Raw genomic sequence first — 22,765 nt, 5'->3', positions numbered from 1 at the left:
CTCAGGGATGAGGCGGGTGGGTGGTCCGAGAGGTGGCGAGAGCAGGGTTTGCGCTGGTAGAACCAGACTTAGTGAGAATTGCCTGCAACTCCTCAGTGCTGTAAAGATTTCAGAGCCCGTGGACGCGCGGAGGATCGACCCCTTTGTTACGGAAGCGTGGGCTGCGTCCATCCGCTGGGACTTGGGGAATACATGGGCATGGGCAGGTTTCCCGCGGGTGCGCGGCCTCCTCGCGCGCCGTGGGGGCCCCGGGCCTGGGTCTCGGCCGCTCTGAGTCCCCCGCTCCGGCCGCTCTGCACCCCGGGGAGCTTCCAGGGCGCCTGTGCAGGAGGAGTCTCTCTTCCTCCCTCGCCTTCCCTTCTGTCCTAGGCTCCTTCAATGGCGCCTTGTCCACCGTGCCCGTCCATGATCTGGGCTCGACTGTCATCAGAGAAGTCCTGAAGAGGGCCGCCGTGGCCCCCGAAGACGTGTCAGAGGTCATATTTGGACACGTTTTGGCAGCAGGTAACTCCTCAGTGACCTGGGCAGAGATGAAGTTTTTCAGAATCAGCCCATCAGCGCGCGCGCGCACACACACACACACACACACACACACACATTTCTGTTCTTGCCTCCATACGTGTGCACTCGGAGTTCCGTCTGTGAGAGTTCTTCCTGTCACCTTCCTGCCAAGTCCCGTAGATAGCTTCTCTCCAGCTTAACACTCAGCACCTTTCATCTCCTGGTCCTGAACGAACCTCGACCACCATCCTCCACTGACATTTCTTTCTTTCGAAGCAGGGCCAGCCTGACACGTGGCAGAGTCTGCACCTCCCTCCATATTTCTCTAAGTGTCACACATTCAATAAAAGTACTGAATTCCTCCTTCATGCTTCGCCCTGTGCTAGGTGCTGGGGATAGGGCTCCAACAGCACAGGGGAGGGCCTTGCCGCACAAGCCACTTCTGAGCTGACAAGGTGAGTGGCACCTCATGCTCCTCCCAGACAGGGGCTGTCCCTCCCCGGGTGGGCATAGGTATGTCACCAGAGTGCCCCACTCTCACTTCTGAGTCCCACTGGGTGTATAGACTAGCGATCACTGACGATTCCTAATTAGTTAGTTATTAATAACTAGTTTCATGCTCACTCAGTAGCATAAATTTTAATCATTTGTAGTGATCGTTGGTAATACTCACAACCAACTCTTGTCCTTACCCTATCTGAGACCTGGCCCATTTTTCTGTGTATTTACTTTGTGGTTGTGTAGTTCCTCTTCCTAATTCTCCTTTCTCAACTTGTCCTTAAGGACATTCAAGTGGAAGCACGACGCCACTGTCTTGTGACTCTCCAAGGCTTTAAAACATATGAAAAACACTCTCAGGTTGGCTACTTTGGGGCCACTCATCCTTTCTTGCTTCCCACACACATAACTCAGACTTATTCAGTTGCCACAGGGTACTCCACAGCTGGTTTTCTGTTATCTCTTCAACATCTTATTTCTGTAGTATATACATAATTATAATAAAAATCATAGCTGTGTTTATTGAGGGCCTGCTGAGTGCCGGGCCATTAAAGCACTGTGCTCACTGCTTTCCTCTAATCCTCTCAGTAAGTCTGTTGGATCATATTATCTTCTCTGTACACGTGAGTAAGTGAGGTTTTGAGCGGTCAGTAACTTATCCAGGGTCACAGTTTGAAGTAGAGCTAGCACTTGAATCCGCATCTGTCCTCCTCCTTGAGTTCGGGTACCTTCCACAATCATGTAACAAATATCTACTGATCCCTGCTGTGTGCCAGGCACCATTCTGTCAGCTAGGGATAAGCAATGTTCATATTAGATAGAAATCCTCATTCTCGTGGAGCTCATGTTCTGTGAAATGCTGAACTATTGGTTAATTATATTCAGCACTCCTTTCTCAACTCTACCTGAAGATGGGGATTATGAATAAATACATAAAAATTTTATAAAGGAGTTATTTACTTAAATGTAAATGTAATTCATTATAGCTTAAAAAGCAGGAATCAAATAATATTAATGTTTTCTTTATTAACTAGTGTCCTATGAATTTAATTCAGAGACTATTTTGATACTGTCTTTTTAATAATTTTCCTGCATCTGTTTTCAATCTCAAGTTTTTAGCTTCCAGTCTAATCCCAGGTTAATAACACTGGGATGAATATAACCTCTAAATTTTTGTCAATGACCCATTTGCTAGTTTTTTCCAACAAACGCTGCAAGGAAAGGTACTGGGTATGGATATATCCGAAATTTGCAAAAGAGTGACCACCAGATAAACACTGACCCTTTGAGAACAGACAGTGGTGACTGAGAATATTTGGAAATATCAACTCCATCCCCTCCTCTGCTAGTTTGATTAAGGATGTGGTATATTTCTTCCCATTCCCTGAAGGAAGTTCCCACAGTTGAATTATAGAAAGGTATTTGTCAATTCTGATTATGTACCTATCTTGTTACAGAAGCAGTTAACCATGGCATGATGAGTCTTAAGCAAGGAAAGAAGTGATTCTTATCAGAAGATTTCATGTTTAAGTAGCCTTTTACCCTCCTGGGTATCTTAAACCATGATCATGGAAGCAGATAGCCCTAGTTAGAAACATGCCCTAGTTAGAATAATGCCCAAGTTCTGCCCTATGTTTATGAGGGAGTGTGTGCTTATTCAAGTTCTGTTGCAAGATCAAGAAGACAGTTCCTTCTTAAAGTATTCATAACTCCTTTGTGGAGAACACATCTTATATCCCTAAAATATCTATAGAGCAGCACAAGATAATACGTATTCAAAGGCTAGACTGTGATAGGTGTAGAGTGTCCGCAGGCCCTTTTGCCTCTGGTGGGGACTTGGCTTTGCTGGGCAGTGGCAGGAGACCCGGCTGGCAGTCTCCTGATTTTGCATGTACTTTCATTTTTCTCTTTGATTGCTGAGAGGCCTCTGTGTTCCTTCTACCAGGTTGCGGGCAGAATCCTGTTCGACAAGCCAGTATGGGCGCGGGAATCCCCTACTCTGTTCCAGCTTGGAGCTGCCAGATGATCTGTGGGTCAGGCCTAAAAGCTGTGTGCCTTGCAGCCCAGTCCATAGGGATAGGAGACTCCAGCATTGTGGTTGCTGGTGGCATGGAAAGTATGAGCAAGGTAAGGCCTCTGGAGAGATGGCTCTCACTGACCTCTTGCTAATAAATTCATGTCCATGCCACAGTGAAGTAAACTGATGCATATCAGAGCTGGAACCAAACAGTCAGCAAATAAAGAAAAAAATGGACTCAACCTTGAGCCCTACCCAAATGTTAATTATTGTTCAAATTGGGTGAGAAATCCATGTTGAAGAAAAAGCCTATCAACCAGTGTGACTGGAACAGAATATATTTTTTTGAAAATGTTACCGAAGTGTAAAATACTTTCTGAATTAAACCTATAACATTTGTTGCTTGATATCCTTGGTCTTAAGTTTCTTTCTCATTGTGAGGAAGAGTCAAAAACAGTTGTTGCCACTTACCTTCCTGCACGTGACAAGGAGGACCCCAAGGGCCCAATTTTGTTGACCTTTTGGAGGTATAGAACATGGAAGAGAGGACCACTGAGTGGTGCCCTTCTCCAGTAGGTTTGCCAAGTGGGATTTGTTTCACCAAGTTCTACCCCTCAAATTAGCACCGTGGTGAAAAGGAAAAAGTATATCTCCTACTTTCTACAGGCAGTTCAGGGTCCGACCTAGTGATCCCCTAGGCAGAGGCAATTCAGCCCAGCCTTTGCTGAGGCCCAGGAAAAGGGAGGCTGAAGGTAGCAAACACGATCAGAGTGAGTCTGATGGGACCATACTGATATCTGTGTAGTACTTTACGAGGTGCTTTCATACATGCAGTCACAACAGCCCGTAGAGGGTAGGTGGCATCATTCCCAATTTACAGGTAAGGAAACTGAGGTCCAGAGCCAGCATTCAAATACAGATCCATGACTCCGAGTCTTTCCATTCTGTTATAGCTGCTATTGAGTTGGTAGGAGTTAAGAGGACCTCCTACCCATAAATCTCTCCCATCAGTTAACTCGGGAACCTGATTGTTCTCACTATAGGCATTATGTCTCCCATCAAAATAGGTAACACATTGTTATCACTTAAGCCCTTCGATGAGCTCTTCAGTTAACAGGTAACTAGTTGCCTCTTTGGAAGAGTAAATGAGGTTCTTAAGGAAACAGGATACAGAATGGATAGGTTTGATGGAAAATGGAAATGGGGAGGTAGGAGGGTAACGGATTCTCACGAGTAGGCAGGGTGGAGTAGTCTGCTGATTGCAGGGTCCAGGCCCTGGGCCCTGGGTGAGCAGGAGGATGGGCTGGAACTGGGGAGAAGAGGCACAAGGGGGACTAGGTGAAGACTGAGGAACCACTGGATCATTTTAGGGGGATCCTAAGGAGAGGACTAGTCGCAACCAAGCCTAAATCCATTTGCATGTCTTGTTCCCAGGCTCCTCACTTGGTTCACCTGAGGACAGGAGTCAGGCTTGGGGAAACGCCACTGACTGACAGTATACTCTGTGACGGGCTTACAGATGCGTTTCACAACTATCATATGGGCATTACAGGTAAGGTAGACATAGCTGAAAACATACTAACTGTGAAAAGGTTAAAAAGATCATATAATAATTGGCTTCATAGGGCTTTCCTCTTTAAGGGCAGGGACCATGTCCTGATCACTTTGTATCCCTGATGACAGAGATAGTTCCCCTGTGATGAACCGAAGGGAGGAAATATCCCCTCTCTCCTTTGTGACTCCTTGATTATCAGGGAGTGTTAGAGGTGGGAAGTACCTTAGAGTTCTTTTGGATCAATCTCTCATTTTACCATGTAAAGAAACAAGAGCCCACAAATAGTGGTTTTGTGGCAGAGGCAATATCAGAGATAAACTAGTACTTCTGCAGCCTAACTCTGTATTCATTTTTTTTTTTGGAGGAAGATCAGCCCTGAGCTAACATCCATGCTAATCCTCCTCTTTTTGCTGAGGAAGACTGGCTCTGAGCTAACATCTATTGCCAATCCTCCTCCTTTTTTTCCCCCAAAGCCCCAGTTGATAGCTGTATGTCACAGTTGCACATCCTTCTAGTTGCTGTATGTGGGACGCAGCCTCAGCATGGCTGGAGAAGCGGGGCATCGGTGCGCACCCGGGATCCGAACCCGAGCCGCCAGTAGCGGAGTGCACGCACTTAACCACTAAGCCACGGGGCCGGCCCTAACTCTGTATTCTTTGCACCACACAATCAGATCTTCATTAGTCATCCATCTAGAAAGCTCCTGTGGTCTGGGTTTACTGGCAAAGCAACTGGAAGATCAAAAGAACTCATGTCTTTATTTCATGTAAATGTAAAACTTAAGAACAGAAGGGACATTTAATTTTAGAGTTAAAGAAACAAGCCCTGAGAGGTTAAGTACCTTGCTCAAACGCATATGGCAACAGCTCTGTTTCTATGGGAAGTATAAATCATATGAAGAGGATGGAGGGGTAAGGGTAAGATTCCAAGCAGAGGGAACAGTGTGTGCAAATGCAAGGCGGGAGGGAAGAGTTTGGGGATGTGAGGAACAGTGAGGAGCTCAAGGCATCTCCGTCACTGTGTGAGTGAGAGCTGCAGCAGAGAAGGCTGGAGACTGCGGGAGGACCATGGAAGGTGCTCTGTGCCGTACCAGGGTCTTACTTGTTATAGTTCTCGTGCAGAGGTTCTCAAAGTGTGATACTCCAGCTAACTACCTCAACATCACCAGAGATGGTCATTAAAAATTCAGCTTTCAAGTCCTTTCCAAGATGTTATGGGCTGAATTTTGTCCTTCCAAAATTCATATGTTGAAGCCCTAACCCCCAGGCCCCCTGAATGTGGCTATATTTGGAGTTAGGGCCTTTTAAGGGGTAACTAAGTTAAAATGAGGTCTTTAATGTGGGCCCTAATCCAATCTGACTGGTGTCCTTATAAGAAGAGGAAGAGACCCCAGAGATGTGGGCACAGGAGAAAGACCATGTGAGGACACAGTGAGAAGGTGGCTGAAGAGAGAGACCTCTGCAGGAGAAAACAAACCTGCTGACACCTTGATCTTGGACTTCTCTTCTCCAGAATTGTGAGAAAATAAATTCCTGTTGCTAATAAAAAAGATAATGACTCAGGCCATGATTTAGTAATTAGTGAAGACTAGATCTCCTACTATAAACAAGTATAAAACTGGTCAAAATATATAAAGCCACTGTTTTCAAATGTCAGCCAACAATCACACAAGACTGAGATTCTTGAAAAAAGGGAGAGCCCCAGTGGCTTTCTCCCTGGGGATACTTTCCAGACTTTCTACATGGGAGAACAGTAGCCTCAAGGAACTGGGGAGGCAGAGATCAGAGTTTGGAGTTGCTGAAATGGTTGGAGTCTGCAGGGCCGGGTACTGGAGAGAAAAGAAATGGAAGAAATAGTCAAGACCTCACAGGAGGTGCTGGGAATTTCTGGTTTTGGAAAAGTAGAAAGATAGTAGATAAACTCTGGGGTTCCTAATGAATAGGCACAGAAACAACGGCATGCCAGTAACAATGAGTGGTTCTAATACCAGATCTTTGTTTGTAAATACCTTTTTCCACTAAAAAGAACTAGGGTTTCTTTGAGAAATGGCTCATTCTAAGCTAGGACAAAAGTGCTAAAAAAATAAAGAGGTGCTTAGAGCACATGGGGACGTGGCAAAAGGACACAGGAGCCAGCTTAAAGGACTCCCACTGCCCAAATCTTGAAGAATTTGAGCATCAAAATAAATAGATAGTAATGGGTTATAACTTATTAAATAAAATAAAAATACGAGTCCATACTGATGTAAATAATAAATGGAGAGAGAAGGAAAAGCTCCTTACAGTCGAATGCCAATTAATACATATAGAAGGAATGTTGGAGTTAGAAAATCATGAATGAATGCTAAAACTAGTGGGTGAAATTTGATGAGGAAGAAGATATGTTCATAATCTCAAAATAACTTTCCATAAATTACTGATTAATTATAAATGAAAAAATAGTAACTTTACAGTGTAGAAACATGGTGCATATGACTTTAACCAAGTGATCAAAGCTAACGTCACTTGAGTTACACAACTGTGTACTGGGGCTTTGGGGAGAAAAAAGAGGAAGATTGGCAACAGGTGTTAGCACAGGGGCAGTCTTCCTCAAAAAATAAATAAATAAAATCTTAAAAAAAAGAAGAAAAGAAACACAAAGGTAGTCTGAGGAACTGTTGCAAATAAAAGAAAACTGAAAAGATTGACAGTGAAATGCAGTGAATGATCCTGGATTGGATCCTGGACTGAACAAAGAAATTAGCTACAAAGGACATCATTGGGACAAGAGGTGAAACTGAAATATGGACCAAGAATTAGATAATAGTATTGTATTGGTGTTAAATTTCCTGATTTTGATAGCTGTGGTTATGTAAGAAAACGGCCTTGTTTTGGGGAAATATACACTGAAATAAAAATTGAGGGATAAAGGGGCATGAATCTCGACAACTTTCTCTCAAATGGTTCAGAAAGAGAATGATACAGCAAATGGGGCAAAAATGTAAACAGTTGGTGGATCTGCATAAAGGAAATTGCTGAAAGTTTAAAATCATACAGAAAGGAAAAGAGAAGGAAGCAAAGAAAATGGCTTCTTAAGAGCCACTGCAGCATTTCCACAGTCATTGCCGGTGGGAGGCAAGATTGCCTCAGAGTGCCGTCTCAGCCCACCAGTGGGCCTGCTCGTGTTGGCAGACAGTGCCTGTTGAAATGTGCAAAACTTGAGCTACCAAAAGCCAGTTCCTCAAAATGTTTGTTTGCTTTATTTTTTTTTTCTTTCACAGCTGAAAATGTAGCCAAAAAATGGCAAGTGAGTAGAGAAGATCAGGACAAGTTGGCAGTTCTGTCCCAGAACAGGACAGAGAGTGCACAGAAAGCCGGCCATTTTGACAAAGAGATTGTGCCGGTTTTTGTATCTTCTAGAAAAGGTGGGTGTATAAATCATAATGGTTTAAACATTAGTGTGGCTATTTATAGATAAGAGTAATATCCAAAAGAATAATATATGGGAATGTTTATAAATTGTCTTAGTTATGTCTTTCAGGTTGCAAAGAAAAGATATATGCTGGATAAATCTGAACATGGGTGGGGGGATGTTTAGCGGGGGAGGAAACATGGGAAGCTGTGTCAGCATTTAGATACTCTTGGTCCCAGAGTGTGCACACTGCTGTGTAGGTACAGCAGGTTTCATGAGAAACGGGAGCACTGGCTCCCGTTAGGAGGCAACAGGTGCCCTTTTGCCTACAGGCTAAATCTCCTCGGAAGTGAACATCCATTACTTCCTGCTGCTTCTGTGTGCATTTCACATTTCTTGAGGGTGGATCTTTTGGGGTCGCTTTGCTATTATGTAATATGGAGGGCTCCAGGCAAGTTCTGTTACTGATAACTGACATCTCCTATGTCCAGCCCTTGTCACACTGGCTTTGACACTCCCCCATCCAGTCAGTTGTAACCACCCAAGTCCTATGCCCCAAACCATAGCAGCCTTCCTCAGAAAGGGCTATGGATATGGAACACTCAAAATGTCTGAAGACAGTGCTCGTAAAATGTTTTAACATACAGTTTTTGTGTATAGTTTCCTCCTATTAGAATGAAAGTATTTTTTTAAATTTATTTTATTAAGGCCAAAATAGTTTATAACATTGTGAGATTTCAGTTGTACATTATTATTTGTCAGTCACCGTATACATGTGCCCCTTTACCTCTTAGGCCTACCCCTTCCCCTCTGGTAACCGCTACTCTGTTCTCTTTGTCCATGTGCTTATCTTCCACATGAGTGAACTCGTACGGTCTTTGTCTTTCTCTGTCTGGCTTATGGAATGAAAGTTTTTTTTGAGGAAGATTGGCCCTGCGCTAACAACTGTTGCCAATCTTGCTCTTCTTTTTTCTCCCCAAAGCCCCAGTACATAGTTGTGTATCACAGTTGCAGAGTCGTAGCTTTTTTTTTTTTGTGAGGAAGAGCAGCCCTGAGCTAACGTCTGCCAATCCTCCTCTTTTTGCTGAGGAAGACTGGCCCTGGGCTAACATCCGTGCCCATCTTCCTCCACTTTATATGGGACGCCGCCACAGCATGGCTTGCCAAGCCGTGCGTCGGTGCGCGCCTGGGATCCGAACCGGCGAACCCCGGGCCGCCGCAGCGGAGCACGTGCACTTAACCGCTTGCGCCACCGGGCTGGCCCTGAGTTGTAGCTCCTCTATGTGGGACAGTGCCATAGCATGGCTTGATGAGCGGTGAGTAGGTCCACGCCCAGGATCTGAACCGGCGAACCCCAGGCCACTGAAGTGGAATGCGTGAACTTAGCCACTGCACCACCAGGTCGGCCCCAGGAATTAAAGTATTTTTTAGTAAACCTTTCTTCCAAATGTGAATCCTCATGTATCACATCTGAGGAATCCACCATTCCTAGCACACTGACTGCCATCTCTGTACTTATATTGGGTAATTGATTCTCCTTTTTTCAGGTCTTATTGAAGTTAAAACAGACGAGTTTCCTCGCCATGGGAGCAACATAGAAGCTGTGTCTAAGCTGAAGCCTCACTTTCTTACCGACGCAACAGGAACAGTCACCCCAGCTAATGCTTCAGGTTAGGTTTTCGGAAGGGCAGTTGGAGGAATAGCATCTTCTATGTCTACCAAGTTAATGCCTTTTTCTTCTATTTTATTATTTATATGCAAATTATTCTAAAACCTTGTTTTAGTTGCTCTGGGGAAAAAAATTTAGTTTCTCCATATTTGATTGACTTGACCCATATATACTGAAAGAATGGATTTGGTTTCCCAGCATCCTAACTAGACATACCAATGAAAAAGCAAATTAGGGAACCCCAGAGTTTATCTACTAGTTACTTTTCCAAAACCAGAAATTCCCAATACCTCCTGTGAGGTCTAGGCCATTTCTTCCATTTCTTTTCATTAATCTCCTTTCCCCCACTGCTTTAATCTTTCCGCTCTTTCTCATGTTAGAATGTTCTGTGGTCAATTATGTCATACTGCCAAACTTACCATTGGTTTATAACATATAAATTTCGGGTGTACATCATTACATCTTGATTTCTGTGTAGATTACATCATGGTCACGACCCGAAAACTAATTACAATCCATCACCATGCACGTGTGCCTAATCACCCCTTTCGCCCTGCTCCCTCCCCCCTTCCCCTCTGGTAACCACCAATCCAATCTCTGTCTCTATGTATTTATTGTTTTTATCTTCTATTTATGAGTGAGATCATACAGTATTTGACTTTCTCCGACTTATTTTGCTTAGCATAATATCTTCAAGATCCATCCATGTTGTCACAAATGGCCAGATTTCATCTTTTTTATGGCTGAGTAGTATTCCACTGTGTATATATATGCCATACCTTCTTTATCCATTCATCCTTTGAGGGGCACCTAGGTTGCTTCCAAGTCTTGGCTATTGTAAATAATGCTGTGGTGAACACAGGGGTGCATACATCTTTATGCATTCCTGTTTTCACGTTCTCTGGATAAATACCCAGCAGTGGAACAGCTGGATCATATGGTAGTTCTATTCCTTTTGTTTTTTTGTGAGGCGATCAGCCCTGTGCTAACAGTTGCCACTCATCCTCTTTTTGTGCTGAGGAAGACTGGCCCTGGGCTAACATCCGTGCCCATCTTCCTCCACTTTATATGGGATGCCACCGCAGCAGAGTGCACACACTTAACCGCTTGTGCCACTGGGCCAGCCCCTGGTAGCTCTAGTCTTAATTTTGGGGGCAATCTCCATACTGTTTTCCATAGTGGCTGCATACTATTTCTAATTACACTGTAGAGTCTGAATTATGGCAAATGGCTTTGCCAAAATATTAAGAATAATTTAACTCATGTCTTCAGGTGTTAGAGAAAGTAGACACAGGTATATGGCTCATTAACATTATTTTAGAAATCAAGACATTCCTATTTTACAGGAATAAATGATGGTGCTGCAGCTGTGGTTCTTATGAAGAAGTCGGAAGCTGATAATCGTGGGCTTACACCTTTAGCATGGATAGTTTCCTGGGCACAAGCAGGTGTAGAGCCTTCCATTATGGGAGTAGGACCAATTCCAGCAATAAAGCAAGCTGTGAGTTTAATTCTGAATGTTGGTACCTGTCCTTTGTTTTGCTATAACTTCTTTGAAACCAGACCAAGAATCTACAATCTCCCCCACTTTATTTTTTTTTAATTTTTTTCAATATTTATTTATTTTTAGTGTTTGTGTGTGTGTGTGAAGATCAGCCCTGAGCTAACATCCATGCCAGTCCTTTTTGCTGAGGAATACTGGCCCTGGGCTAACATCTGTGCCTATCTTTATATGGGACACCACCACAGCATGGCCTAACAAGTGGTGCCTCTGTGCACGACCGGGATCAGAACCCAGGCTGCCAGCGGGGGAGTGCGCGCATTTAACAGCTATGCCACGGGGCCAGCCTCCTAAAGTGGTGTTTTTTAAGAGATCAATATCGTATATTCTGCTTTTGTATCTACATTGAAGGATGGTTCCACCCGTTTTTTAGATCTCTATTCCGTTAATCTTTTCTTCAGGTTGCAAAAGCAGGCTGGTCACTGGAGGATGTTGATGTATTTGAAATCAACGAAGCTTTTGCAGCCGTCTCTATTGCAATAACTAAAGAACTTGGATTAAACCCAGAGAAGGTAAACATGAGCAAGTCCTCCTGAGGAAAGCCTGCCAATAAACATTCACAATGCAATTTTAAGATTATAATCAGTTACATGTAGTTAGATAACACGTCCCAGGTATTGGCCATGCAGTAATGGGTGGATACTAGGTTAAGTTCCTGCTGGGACTTGGGAGGTTCACTGATTTTGCTTCCCAAAGTATAAAATGTTAATGCGTTAGTTTACTTCCAACACAAACGGGGCATTTTAAATCTTTTAAACCAAGAATTAGGGAAGGTAGTTGGGATGGATGTCACAGGGCTATAAATCAGTTCCTGAGCAGTTAAAATAAAAATTGAAAGGGTGGTTGCCTGGTATAACATTAAGAGGAAAGGTAATAGTTTAGGATTTGAACGCTATGTCCACAGAAGAATGATATAAATCTTTTCCCCCTTAGGTCAACGTTGAAGGAGGGGCCATAGCCTTGGGCCATCCTCTTGGAGCATCTGGCTGTCGGATTCTTGTTACTCTGCTACACACAATGGAGCGCAAGGGCGGACATCGTGGTGTTGCTGCTCTATGCATTGGGGGTGGGATGGGAATAGCAATGTGTGTTCAGAGAGGATGAAACTGTTTAATAATCTTGCTTAAACTAACCTTGAAGTAATTTTTTAAACTAATAAGGTACTCAAGTTATAATATGTGAAATCAGAGGACCAAAGTGAGGAGAGAAACCATCACCCACTGCATAAGAACCCAGGCTTGACAGCTCGTTGTACTTTAATGTGTAATACTCGAGGTACAAGACAACTGCCTCTAACATTGTTATAAATAAAAGAGAAATCAGATCAGTCATCAAGGGCCCCCGAGTGAACAGCATCTTCATAACCTCCATGCTTATCATCTTTGCTTTCTGGGTGTAATTTAATAAGATCATCAATTCGAAGAATGGTAATTGCAGCTTCCGTTGCAAATTTCAAACTCTTAACTTTAACTATGGTTGGTTCAAACACCCCAGCTTGTTTGTTGTCTCGAGGTTTACCATTGACCAAATCAAGACCAATCCTGCAATTTTAGGAAAAAACTATTAAATGGCCTCTTACACAAACACACACCTATCCCCCCATCCCTTTAAAAGTTGATTAGGTGCTTCATTAATTCCACCTATTCTACCCAGATGTTAATCTTGGTAAATGTTGGTACCCTATGGTACATCCCTTTAGGACTCAAGTAGTTTATTATGAATAACAAAATCAGCATTGAAAAAGCTGTAGAAAGGCCTAGATGGTAGTAAAGGCAGTTTCTAAACATCATTTGATATCTTATAAAAGAGTTGCTTAAAAATGGATATGGATCACCCAAAAATAATCTCCCCTCTGCCTCTGTGGGACCTCGCTGTAGGTAAAGTGACTCTACCCAGAGAGGCAGGGCGAGTTGCGGAATCAGTCGTTAAGAGAGAAACACAATGCTAACAGAACCACTAGCCATCGTCCTTCATGAATTTAAAACAAAACGGAACTACCATATATGATATACAGATGACAATGAAAAAGAAATGCTTACCATTTTAGATTTTTGCGTTCTGGGTTTACCTGAGCCTCATTATGAAAAGCTCTTAACTTTGCAACCAGATCTGTGGAGTCTTGGGCAGCATTAACTGCTAGTGTATTAGGAATAACAAGAAGAGATCTTGCAAACTCTGCAATAGCAAGCTGTTCCCGAGACCCCTAAAAAGAAAGACAATGAGCTATCTTCACAAAAGGAAGAAAATTAAAACCCAAAGCAGCAGCTAAGGTCTCAGATGAGGTATATTATCAAAATGCCAAAGATGATCTCTCCCATGCCCTTCTTTGAAAGGAAAACGGGTTTCTAGATGTTCTTACCATGCTGGTTGCGTAGTTTTCAAGGTATATGGACAGGGCTGCTTCTACAGCACCCCCACCTGGAACCACAGATTTTGACTCCAAAACTCTCTTCACCACACAAAGAGCATCATGTAAAGAGCGCTCCATCTCATCACACATGAAATCATTTGCTCCACGTAAGATAACTGATGCAGATGTACGAGCTTTAGTGCTATTAAAAAATAAAGTACAATTCTTAAATATTTTTACAAAATAAGTCTACATAGAAATTCACTGCTAAGTGCCTTGATTAAATCCTGCTTACACAGGACATTTAGACATGAAAAGCCATGTCTGGACCATGCAGAAGAGATGAACTGGTTACTCCATCTTGATTTACAATGGCCCAATATTATTTTATCCCATGCGTATAACTGCTCATGTCACTGAAAGACTATAGCAGCAAATAAATGGGAAGGCGATCTATTCTTACTCATTAATAAAATCTGTATAGCTTTATAATTCAGAAAGTAGCTCTTACTTTTTGATCAAGATCAGTTCATCATCACAAATTCTTTCCTGTATCACCTCTTCTGCTTGTCCCAACATTGAAGCTTCAAAAGTTTCTTCGCCTTCCAAATTGGCCAGGGTTGACAGAATAGTTGCTATTAAGATAATTACAAAGGACTGTAAACAATGTTCTCTCACGAATATTTTCATATCCTGTCTTAGATTCAGAAACATTTATTTATGATAAAAGCAATGTAGAAATACCAGTTTAAGGTTTACAGTCAGGCATCAAACAAGCAATTGTCCTTTTATCTTAAGATGGAACTATGTCATTTTTTTTTTTTTAAATAATTTATTTATTTTTTCCCCCCAAAGCCCCAGTAGATAGTTGTATGTCATAGCTGCACATCCTTCTAGTTACTGCATGTGGGACACGGCCTCAGCATGGCTGGACAAGCGGTGCGTCGGTGCGTGCCGGGGATCGAACCCGGGCCGCCAGCAGCGGAACGCACGCGCTTAACCACTAAGCCATGGGGCCGGCCCGAAACTATGTCATTTTGAGGTGAAGAAATTTAGTAAGTTAAAGAACTTTTCCAGTCATATGAAAACATGGCCCTATAACTATATTTGTAGCACAAAGCATTGAGTAAAAACTAAAAACTGTTATGTTTTTGAAGCTGCTTAGCATTAACATTCCAGTGTAAAGAGACATAGTTGTGGATAGTAACATGAAGTATCATATCTGAGAGCTGGCAGAAGACATACCTCCAGAAGCTTTAGCAATACGTTTAAGGTCCCTTTTTAAAACTCTTCTAACTGCCATGGCGCCAGCTTCCACAAAATACTTCAGACACATATCGTCAATTCCACCAGTGGTTAGAATAACGTTGGCACCAGTTGCCAGGATCTTCTGGATTCGCTCCTTGGTGATATCTGATTCTCTACAGAGATAAAGTATTTGAGTAGAACCCGAAGTTATCTTCTGTTTTTTATACAATATAGCTCTAAGTTCCATTAAGTATTTTTCACAAAATAACTGCAGATTAAATTATATTAACCATTCTTTCCCTTCTATGACCAAAATTTGTATCAGCCTAATTTACAGAAAAGTTCAAGGAATAAAGAATTACCACTTAGCTCTCCCCCACCCCAATCTGAGTTTCCTAATCAAGAAATGAGGTTAGAAAAGTAAACAGTCCCTGCCTTCAAGGATCTGGCAGGGAGACAGACTGTCAACAGCATGCCGGGGGAAGTGTTACTATGGTGGAATGCAGGTAACAAGCACATGACAGGCATAAATCCAGCCTGACAGGTGGAACAAGGAGAGTTTGAAGGTCTGGAGTCAAGAGAGGGGTCAAGAGTCTGCATGTAGTACCAGAAAATGAAGAACCCTGTAGGGATGTTAAAGAGTCTGGACCGATAAGTTTAATATTTTTAAGTAAGAGTAGTAGTAGTAGTAGTTACCAAATCTGTGTTTTCAAAAGGATCCCCTGATGTCAATATGGAAAGTGCACTGGAAAGATGAAGGACTGAAAGCAAGGAGGCATGAACTGGAGACACAGGAGTATACGTGATGAGAACCAACAGCTGGAACAGAGAAGTCAACGTTTATGGCTTGGGTAACTGGGAGGTTCAGCCACTGACTCCTGGAGTAAAATGAGTACTAAGAGGTTGGGGGCAGGATGAGAAAGTAGAGTTCAGTTTTCGACAACATGAGTTTGAAGTCCCTCTGTTATTCAGATAAAGCTGCACGGCAGTCAGACACAGTATGGAAATCACAAGCAGGCTAAGGGAAAGAAATACAGATTTGAAAAATAGCTAATATATAGATAACTGAAGCCATTTCACTTATCATTCAAAGAATAGCAGATGCAAACAAAGAATTTTTATAGTGAAATGAATTAAAGATGAACTTCAAAATAAACCTCTCTGTGTATACTGACAAAGACTGTGTGCCAGACACCACTAAGGACAGGACTCCAAAGTCAAGGAAATCAATCATTCTCAACCATGAGAGCTTACAGTTGAAGCCATACAAATACAGGGTCAGAAACTGTACAAAGCCCCAGGAAGACAGAGTATAGGAGTCGTAGAGTGTAATTTAGATCGAAAGAGAAAGAAAAGCTTCTTTGAGAGACCGACCACCTAATGAGTAAGTAAAAAATTAACTAGTCAACAAGCAGGCAGAGAATATGTTATAGGCAGAGGGAGGAACATTCCTAGGGGCCTGCGGAGGAAGAGTTTGGCGGATCCCAGTTCAAGCTGTGGCTGGACCACAGTGAAAAGAATATGTAAAGAACTAAAAAAAAAAAAATCTATCCCAGGGCAATGGGAAGCCTCCCAAAAGGCTATAGCCTTGGAATTGATGAGATCAACTTGGCTGCTGTGTGGAAAACAGCCTGGGAGGGGACAAGAGTGAAACCCAGACGACCAGCTTTGGGGCCTCTGTAATAGCAGGGACAAGAGAATGGAGATGGAAAAGGAGTGAATTTGAGATTTAATTTGAAGATAGAAATCAAGTGATCTTGGTGACAGATTAGAAGGTAAAAGGGTATCAGGTAAAAAGAGGAGTTAAGGATATTTCCTAGTTTTCTGCCTGAGTAGAGGGGTCTGCATCACTAAAATGGCAAAGAGTAGATCTGGGGGTATCAGCACAAGTTCAGTTTTAGACACACTAATTTGGAGATGCGTAAGAAGCACTCAATTAGACAAACAAGTGTGTCTGGAGCTCAGAGAACTAGATTTGAGCGTTTCTAGCATGGAGATAATATGTGACATCATGGCAACCATGAGTTATCCCAGGGAGAGCAGAGATGGTGGCCAGCAACACAGACAAGGCAGCATCACAAAGCCGCTCCCCCCTCCAAAAGTCTTTCAAGAAGGAAATAGTCAAAGGTTTGATAAAGGTCAAGTGAAGGCTGAAAATGTCTAGTTAATTTCACACTCACGGTCACTAGTGACCTTATCAAGTGATCCTCCATTGGAGAGCAGAGCAGAAAAGGGGATGAGAAGTAAAGCACCAGAAAACAGTTTCTGTGTAAATCACTCGAGGCATCTGGCTACAGACAAACGGGACAGGGATTAACTGGAGCAGGATGTGTGAGGAAGAGGCTTCCATTTAAGGATAAGAGAGCGACAAGTGGAATCCAGAAAGTAATGAAGCGTAGAATTAGTAGTTGAAGAAGCAGTTGAGAAAGAACAATCAATGAACCAAGACTCTAAGGCAGAAGGGAACAGAATCAGGAACACTTACACTAGAGGGTCGGGCCTCTAACAGAATGAAGCACATTTTGTTATATCAGGAAGGAGAGAAGGAAAGAGTACATAAGCAAATAGATTTAAACGATGAGAGCACTCCTGACTCTTGGCAAAGATTTCTTGTAGGTTTAGTTCAGTCACTGATTTTTTAACATTTTTTTAAACTAACCAACTAACCATTAAAATAAATATTTGAAAGATGTAGGTCACGTGGAAGTAGGCAGTCAAAATCCATAGTAGCAGCCAAACTACATCTGCACGACTAGCTCTTTAGCATGCCAATCAATGAATAACACCATTGTACCCCCTAGTACCTGGCATACAGTAGGTATGCAGTCAACACTGTACTGCTTGGTTCTTATACTGCTTACCTGAGGAAATGCATTCCTGGATATACCTTTACTATCAATAAAACCAAAATTCCACAAAAAGGTTGATTTTCGTAAGTTATATCACCCCTAATCTCTCTTAAAACACCATCACCATATTTTCTAATTTTCCTGGAAATTTATGGGAAATAGTTTGTGGTTAAAAATGTTAATTTTTAAAATCCTCTAAGACACTCACACTTAAAAAAAATCCAGTGGCATAATCACCACACTCTGCTACCTAGTGACTGGTTGGTTACTTGCCGTCATCTACGAGATGTAGCACTCATTCTTTTCAGTTAACTGTCACCGGCTCTAACAGAAGTGTGATTTACAAACACTCCTTTCAAAGGTCAAAAATAATCTCTCAACATACCTCTGTCTAATCTGGTCCAGTTTTTCAGGGTCTGTAATAACCACCTGTACACCAAGCTTCATTTTCGTTTTCTGCAGGCTGAAGTCCAGGCAAGCAATTTTTGCATTAACTATTCTCTTGGGCATGCCTATAATTGAACATAATACTAAGTTCCTTTACAGTAAGTGTAACACTACATTCTATAAAATACAGCTATCCTTAAAGCATAATAGATAGTAGCACAGAAAAACTGTTATATGTAAACACTCAAATTTAGATATTACTTCATTTAACTTTGGAAACAAATTTTTATGGCATTAAACACATGTACTTTCTTTTAACTTGCGTTCTTCCTAAGTTATATGTACTTAAGTTACAAGAGAAACTGACATGATGAACAATTTCCTTTTTCCCTGGGCTTCATTAAAGAACAGTAGGTGCATGTCTTGAATGGTTCATCTGAAGATGTACAGTATGCAGTCCACAAAAAGCAAATTTTAACCTTGAGTACTCATAATTATATGAACAGATCCCCAGCCTTACCCTGAGATCCCACCACACAGTTGAGTGCATAGCCAGTGATGAGCATACTCTCCATCTGACTTCTCCCATGGGCTTTCAGAACATTAATGGAATTGACTGGATAGTGAGGCTGGCCTCTTACATCTGTGTATTTAATAGCAAGTACAGCATCTACTACCATATTAGCGAAAAAATCACCATTTCTAAGCCAACAGTTAAGGAGAACAAAAGACTTGGAATGAACAATGGATGCACATGAAAACCAAGGTTAATCCAAAGGCACTTCCTTTTAGCAATCTCACCAAAGAAACTAGCATTATTTATGCCATCAAAATGCTAGGGTACTATTTGCAATTCATGGCTTTTATATACACTTTATACTACCTTTCCCTTAACTTTATAGCCTAGACTTTACTGGATCATCACAAGGATACATTCCAATGATTTTGGAAGACATCGATGTCTTAGCAGCATTAATCAGGCAATCTCTTCCAAGTTCATCTGTGTTAATAATTAGATTTTCACTGATATAACGCACTGCTTCCCTATTTAAAGTGTGGGAGAGAAAACACTTAGAAATTCACAACTCAAGCTTTTTTCAAATCAGTGTCAAAATGTCATAAGCACCAATTTTCTGTTCAGCCATTTCATATAGGAGGAGGACACAAATAAATCCTCCCTCTTCAGATCATGGCAATTTTAATCTATCCCATAAGCATAGCCACTAAAATCTATTGAGAGGAGAAAATGTGGTAGTCAAATGGGAAAAAAAGAATACTGGCCCTACTTCTTACTTCAAATATCACTACTTAAATGCTAAAATATACTTTTCCAAAATACAGTCATTAATCAAAACATTTAAAGAATACAGAATCTGTTTACAACTATTACATCACAGAATATAAAATTTTCTCTGAATGCAACCAATCTTACTTGCAAGCAAGTCGATAGCCACTAATCACTGATGTGGGATGAATTTTCTGTTTGACTAGTTCATCTGCATTTTTTAGAAGTTCTGCTGCAATAATAACCTGTTGAGAAAAGATTCAGTGCTCTAATATTAGCCTGACATTCAACGTGTGCAACAACACTAAAATGATTCAGGTATTTTTTTTTTTTTTATAATTTTTATTTATTTATTTTTCCCCAAAGCCCCAGTAGATAGTTGTATGTCATAGCTGCACATCCTTCTAGTTGCTGTATGTGGGACATGGCCTCAGCATGGCCGGAGAAGCAGTGCGTCGGTGCGCGCCCGGGATCCGAACCCGGGCCGCCAGCAGCGGAGTGCACGCACTTAACCGCTAAACCACGGGGCCGGCCTGATTCAGGTATTATTAACCAGAGTGACGAGGGTGAAGAGTAACTGGTTACTAGAAACCTCAAAAAAAGATAACACTACAGGGTTTTATATGCAAATGGTCAAAGCTAGATAGTAGCCAGAAAAATGTTCTTAATAAACTAGTTCTACAGTACAACAGTAGAAGGCTATGCATCCATTACCTTTCAAGATTAAGCGCTCAACAGAAGGTAAATGAACAGTCCGACTACTCAAATGATCTGTACTATTTTAGGTTATTACCTGGTTTATTTTAAAAAATCATCCTTCTAAGCACACTAAAAAATATTTTTTAAAGACTTCAAAAAACTCTGCCTGCCTCTTTTGGGGAAATAACAATCATTTTATTTTAAAAATCATATTATCATAAACAAGTTACTCACAGAAGGACCGTTTTCATTATTTTAGAAGTGATACATTCCAGTCTCTCACAACTTAAAGTTTAATTTAGAAATACAAACATTTTCCCCACAAACCACTGCTTGCTTCTTTATAGCAATTATTTGTTCTTCACCAAATAATACTGTTTCTACTGCATCAGTGTGCTGGATGATCTTTAGGGAGTTTATATCATGTCATTGATCACATGTTTACTGACTTTCTTGCACTCGCATTTTGAACTCACGAGATTACCTGACAGCATTTACAACATAAAAACATCTTTGTTTTTTAAAAAGTGGTAACATTTTCTTCTCTAGATAATTATAAGGGAAGGTTATAGAAATTTCCAAGTCCCAGGTGGTGAGGGGGGAGGAGGAAACAAAACTTTTTTTCAAAGAAACTACTAAAAAAAACCTCTGTGTGATATATGAATATTGTTATAGCTGAGGGAAAAAAAACTAATGTTGTGAAAATCAACATTTAAAATGAGAGAAGTATATTATCTCTTAATTTTCACCTAAATTGTACAAACTAACTATAACCATCAGTTTTCAAGTTTTGTTTCTCAATCATTAAAAAAACCAAAGAACAAGTTAAATCCTCTCCTTAAGTCTGTAACTTATTTCTGACTCAGAAGCAAATGACCTACTTATGGCCTAAGGTTCAATTCTAGGAAAACAACTAGCCTGTAGCCATCTACCAGGTGACTACCTACCACAGAGGTAGTTCCATCGCCCACTTCTTTGTCTTGCAGGTCAGCTAGCTCACAAAGAACTTTAGCTGCAGGATGTTCTACCTCCAGTAACTTCAGGATAGTTGCGCCATCATTAGTAATGGTTACATCCTAAGAAACATGCAAGAAAGAAAAAGGACAACACAATCATCTAGAGAAACAAGACATCCTCTAAATTAACCCCATTATGATACACATTCATTTTTACTACATCTTCCAATACCAGCATTCTGATAAAAATGAAGAATTTACACAGCAAAATACGTAAGAACTTTTTTTTTTTAGAAGTACCAAACACAACATCTAGGTGTACTTACACCAATATCATCCACCAACATTTTATCCAATCCAACCGGACCAAGAGAACTTTTTACAATATTGGCAATAGAAGCTGCAGCCATAACTGTATAAATGAAAAAAGAAATGAAATCAGAAAAATCCACTACTCCAAAGAACAATCATTTCATCCTAATGAAAAAAAATGACATCCAACAGCCTCTGAATTTTCCAAATCTACAAATCTGTCCTAATTACTTAAAAAATTAGGTATTAAAAGTCTAATATGGGGAGGGGGGAAGACTAGCAAAATTCGGTTTGAATTTATCTGCACAGGAGATGCCAAGTGTTTTAAAGAGTATCCACTTCATTGCCTCATAAAATAAAAGAGTAATCTACTTTTTATCATTTCGGGTTCTGATACTTCATACACAAGGAACAAAAAACGTATCAGCTTTTTCCTTCAGATTTTGGCAGTTTTTTCCTTCATCCTATTAAAATTAACATAGTCTTTACCCGCGAATCAGAAAAGCAGGAAGCCAAAGGTTCTAACTTTACTTCAAATGCCTCCAAGAGAAAAATTAGAAATCTATCAAACAACGGTAAGATCGACAAGCATCCATGACTGCAACGGGTAAACGCTCTCCAGAGGCTCAACAGCAAATCCCTTAACTCGCATAAATGTTTACTACGATAAACCCATTTTAAGTACCGTTTACGCGAACATTTAACTGAACTCTGGTCAGCTCACTACATTATAAGAAGCTGCCAGCGACAGGTGGCTGAGAATGGGATGGGGACACGGGAGCACCCGCATCCACTGCACATGAGAACCGGCGGGGGTACAAGGGGCAAGTCGTCTAACTGTGACCATGCGCCCATCAGCAAACCGAGCAGCTGGAACTAGTCTTTTCTGTTAACGGTCCCGACGAGGCGCCATGGCTGAGACCGACGCTCCTCCCGGTTAGGACCGGAACAAAAGCGGCGCAGGGCCCCGGACCGCAGGGGCCTCCCGGCGTGGCCGGCACGTGTTGGGGCGCCGGGCTCGCTCTCCAGGCCGGAACGCCTTTCCCACACCAGGGCCGGGACGTCCACGGCCAACCCCCTCCACCCGGGGCAGCTCCCCCAACGTGCGGCGCGCGCGGGCCTCTCTGCCCTAGGGGAAGTGGCGACACCGGCGCGAGTCGGAGACGCCCCTGCCCCGGGGGGAGGGGCTTTTTGGGAAGAGAAAGAAGGAAAATGCAAGCACGTCAGCCGCGGTCGGAGCTGGCCCGGCTGGGGGGAGCCGCACCGCCGTCGGCCCACCCAGGCCTCGCCCGCCCTTACCGTTCTGGGAGCGGATCGCCTCCCCGGTGCTGCGGTCCCCGAACACAGACAGAGGCCCCTCCATCTTCGCGGCAGGGTACACGTCCAGGTTCCCTCACACCGCAGGCAACCAGCGTCTCGGTGCGGAGGCCGGGCGGCGGCCACAGCAGCGGCGACGGCGTGGAGCAGGCGCGAGCGACGCCGCGGGGG

General features: G+C 42.2%; 2 protein-coding genes and 2 non-coding genes across 4 annotated transcripts in view; 1 reads left to right on the top strand and 3 right to left on the bottom strand.

Annotated features, from left to right (window-relative positions):
* ACAT2 (acetyl-CoA acetyltransferase 2) overlaps positions 1 to 12,522 on the top strand; it is a 12,969-nt gene extending 447 nt beyond the window's left edge. The window contains exons 2-9 of the mRNA XM_004440531.3: positions 370 to 504; positions 2,945 to 3,126; positions 4,451 to 4,568; positions 7,831 to 7,974; positions 9,509 to 9,631; positions 10,977 to 11,131; positions 11,593 to 11,703; positions 12,125 to 12,522. Of these exons, the coding sequence (XP_004440588.1) occupies positions 370 to 504; positions 2,945 to 3,126; positions 4,451 to 4,568; positions 7,831 to 7,974; positions 9,509 to 9,631; positions 10,977 to 11,131; positions 11,593 to 11,703; positions 12,125 to 12,295 (1,139 nt within the window). The 3' untranslated portion in view covers positions 12,296 to 12,522. The remainder of the gene's footprint in view (positions 1 to 369; positions 505 to 2,944; positions 3,127 to 4,450; positions 4,569 to 7,830; positions 7,975 to 9,508; positions 9,632 to 10,976; positions 11,132 to 11,592; positions 11,704 to 12,124) is intronic.
* TCP1 (t-complex 1) lies at positions 12,430 to 22,765 on the bottom strand. The gene is made up of 12 exons (XM_004440532.3): positions 22,577 to 22,765; positions 21,292 to 21,377; positions 20,957 to 21,085; positions 19,458 to 19,555; positions 18,959 to 19,069; positions 18,546 to 18,727; positions 18,024 to 18,150; positions 14,787 to 14,962; positions 14,053 to 14,176; positions 13,551 to 13,743; positions 13,231 to 13,394; positions 12,430 to 12,732 (listed from the first exon to the last, which is right to left on the bottom strand). The coding sequence occupies exons 1-12, from the start codon at positions 22,638 to 22,640 to the stop codon at positions 12,516 to 12,518; spliced, it is 1,671 nt and encodes a 556-aa protein (XP_004440589.1). The 5' UTR covers positions 22,641 to 22,765; the 3' UTR covers positions 12,430 to 12,515.
* Positions 13,860 to 13,989, bottom strand: LOC147912240 (small nucleolar RNA SNORA20). The gene has a single exon (XR_015550157.1). It is a non-coding gene; the product is annotated as a small nucleolar RNA SNORA20 (small nucleolar RNA).
* LOC147912239 (small nucleolar RNA SNORA29) lies at positions 19,153 to 19,292 on the bottom strand. The gene has a single exon (XR_015550156.1). It is a non-coding gene; the product is annotated as a small nucleolar RNA SNORA29 (small nucleolar RNA).

Source organism: Ceratotherium simum, chromosome 38 (genome assembly GCF_057802395.1).
Source record: "Ceratotherium simum simum isolate JZ-2026a chromosome 38, ASM5780239v1, whole genome shotgun sequence".
Lineage (NCBI taxonomy): Eukaryota > Metazoa > Chordata > Mammalia > Perissodactyla > Rhinocerotidae > Ceratotherium > Ceratotherium simum.
This window is presented reverse-complemented; position numbering and strand designations above follow the sequence as displayed.

Bases quoted from the DNA above. Each gene is read 5' to 3' on its own strand.
- TCP1 (XM_004440532.3), bottom strand. From the start codon at position 22,640: ATGGAGGGGCCTCTGTCTGTGTTCGGGGACCGCAGCACCGGGGAGGCG. The intron at 19,070-19,457 runs GTAAGATTGGTT...CACTTTAAATAG, and splicing joins GGCTATCGACTTGCTTGCAA to GGAAGCAGTGCGTTATATCA. The intron at 13,744-14,052 runs GTAAGAGCTACT...ATTTTTTAATAG, and splicing joins GAACTGATCTTGATCAAAAA to CACTAAAGCTCGTACATCTG.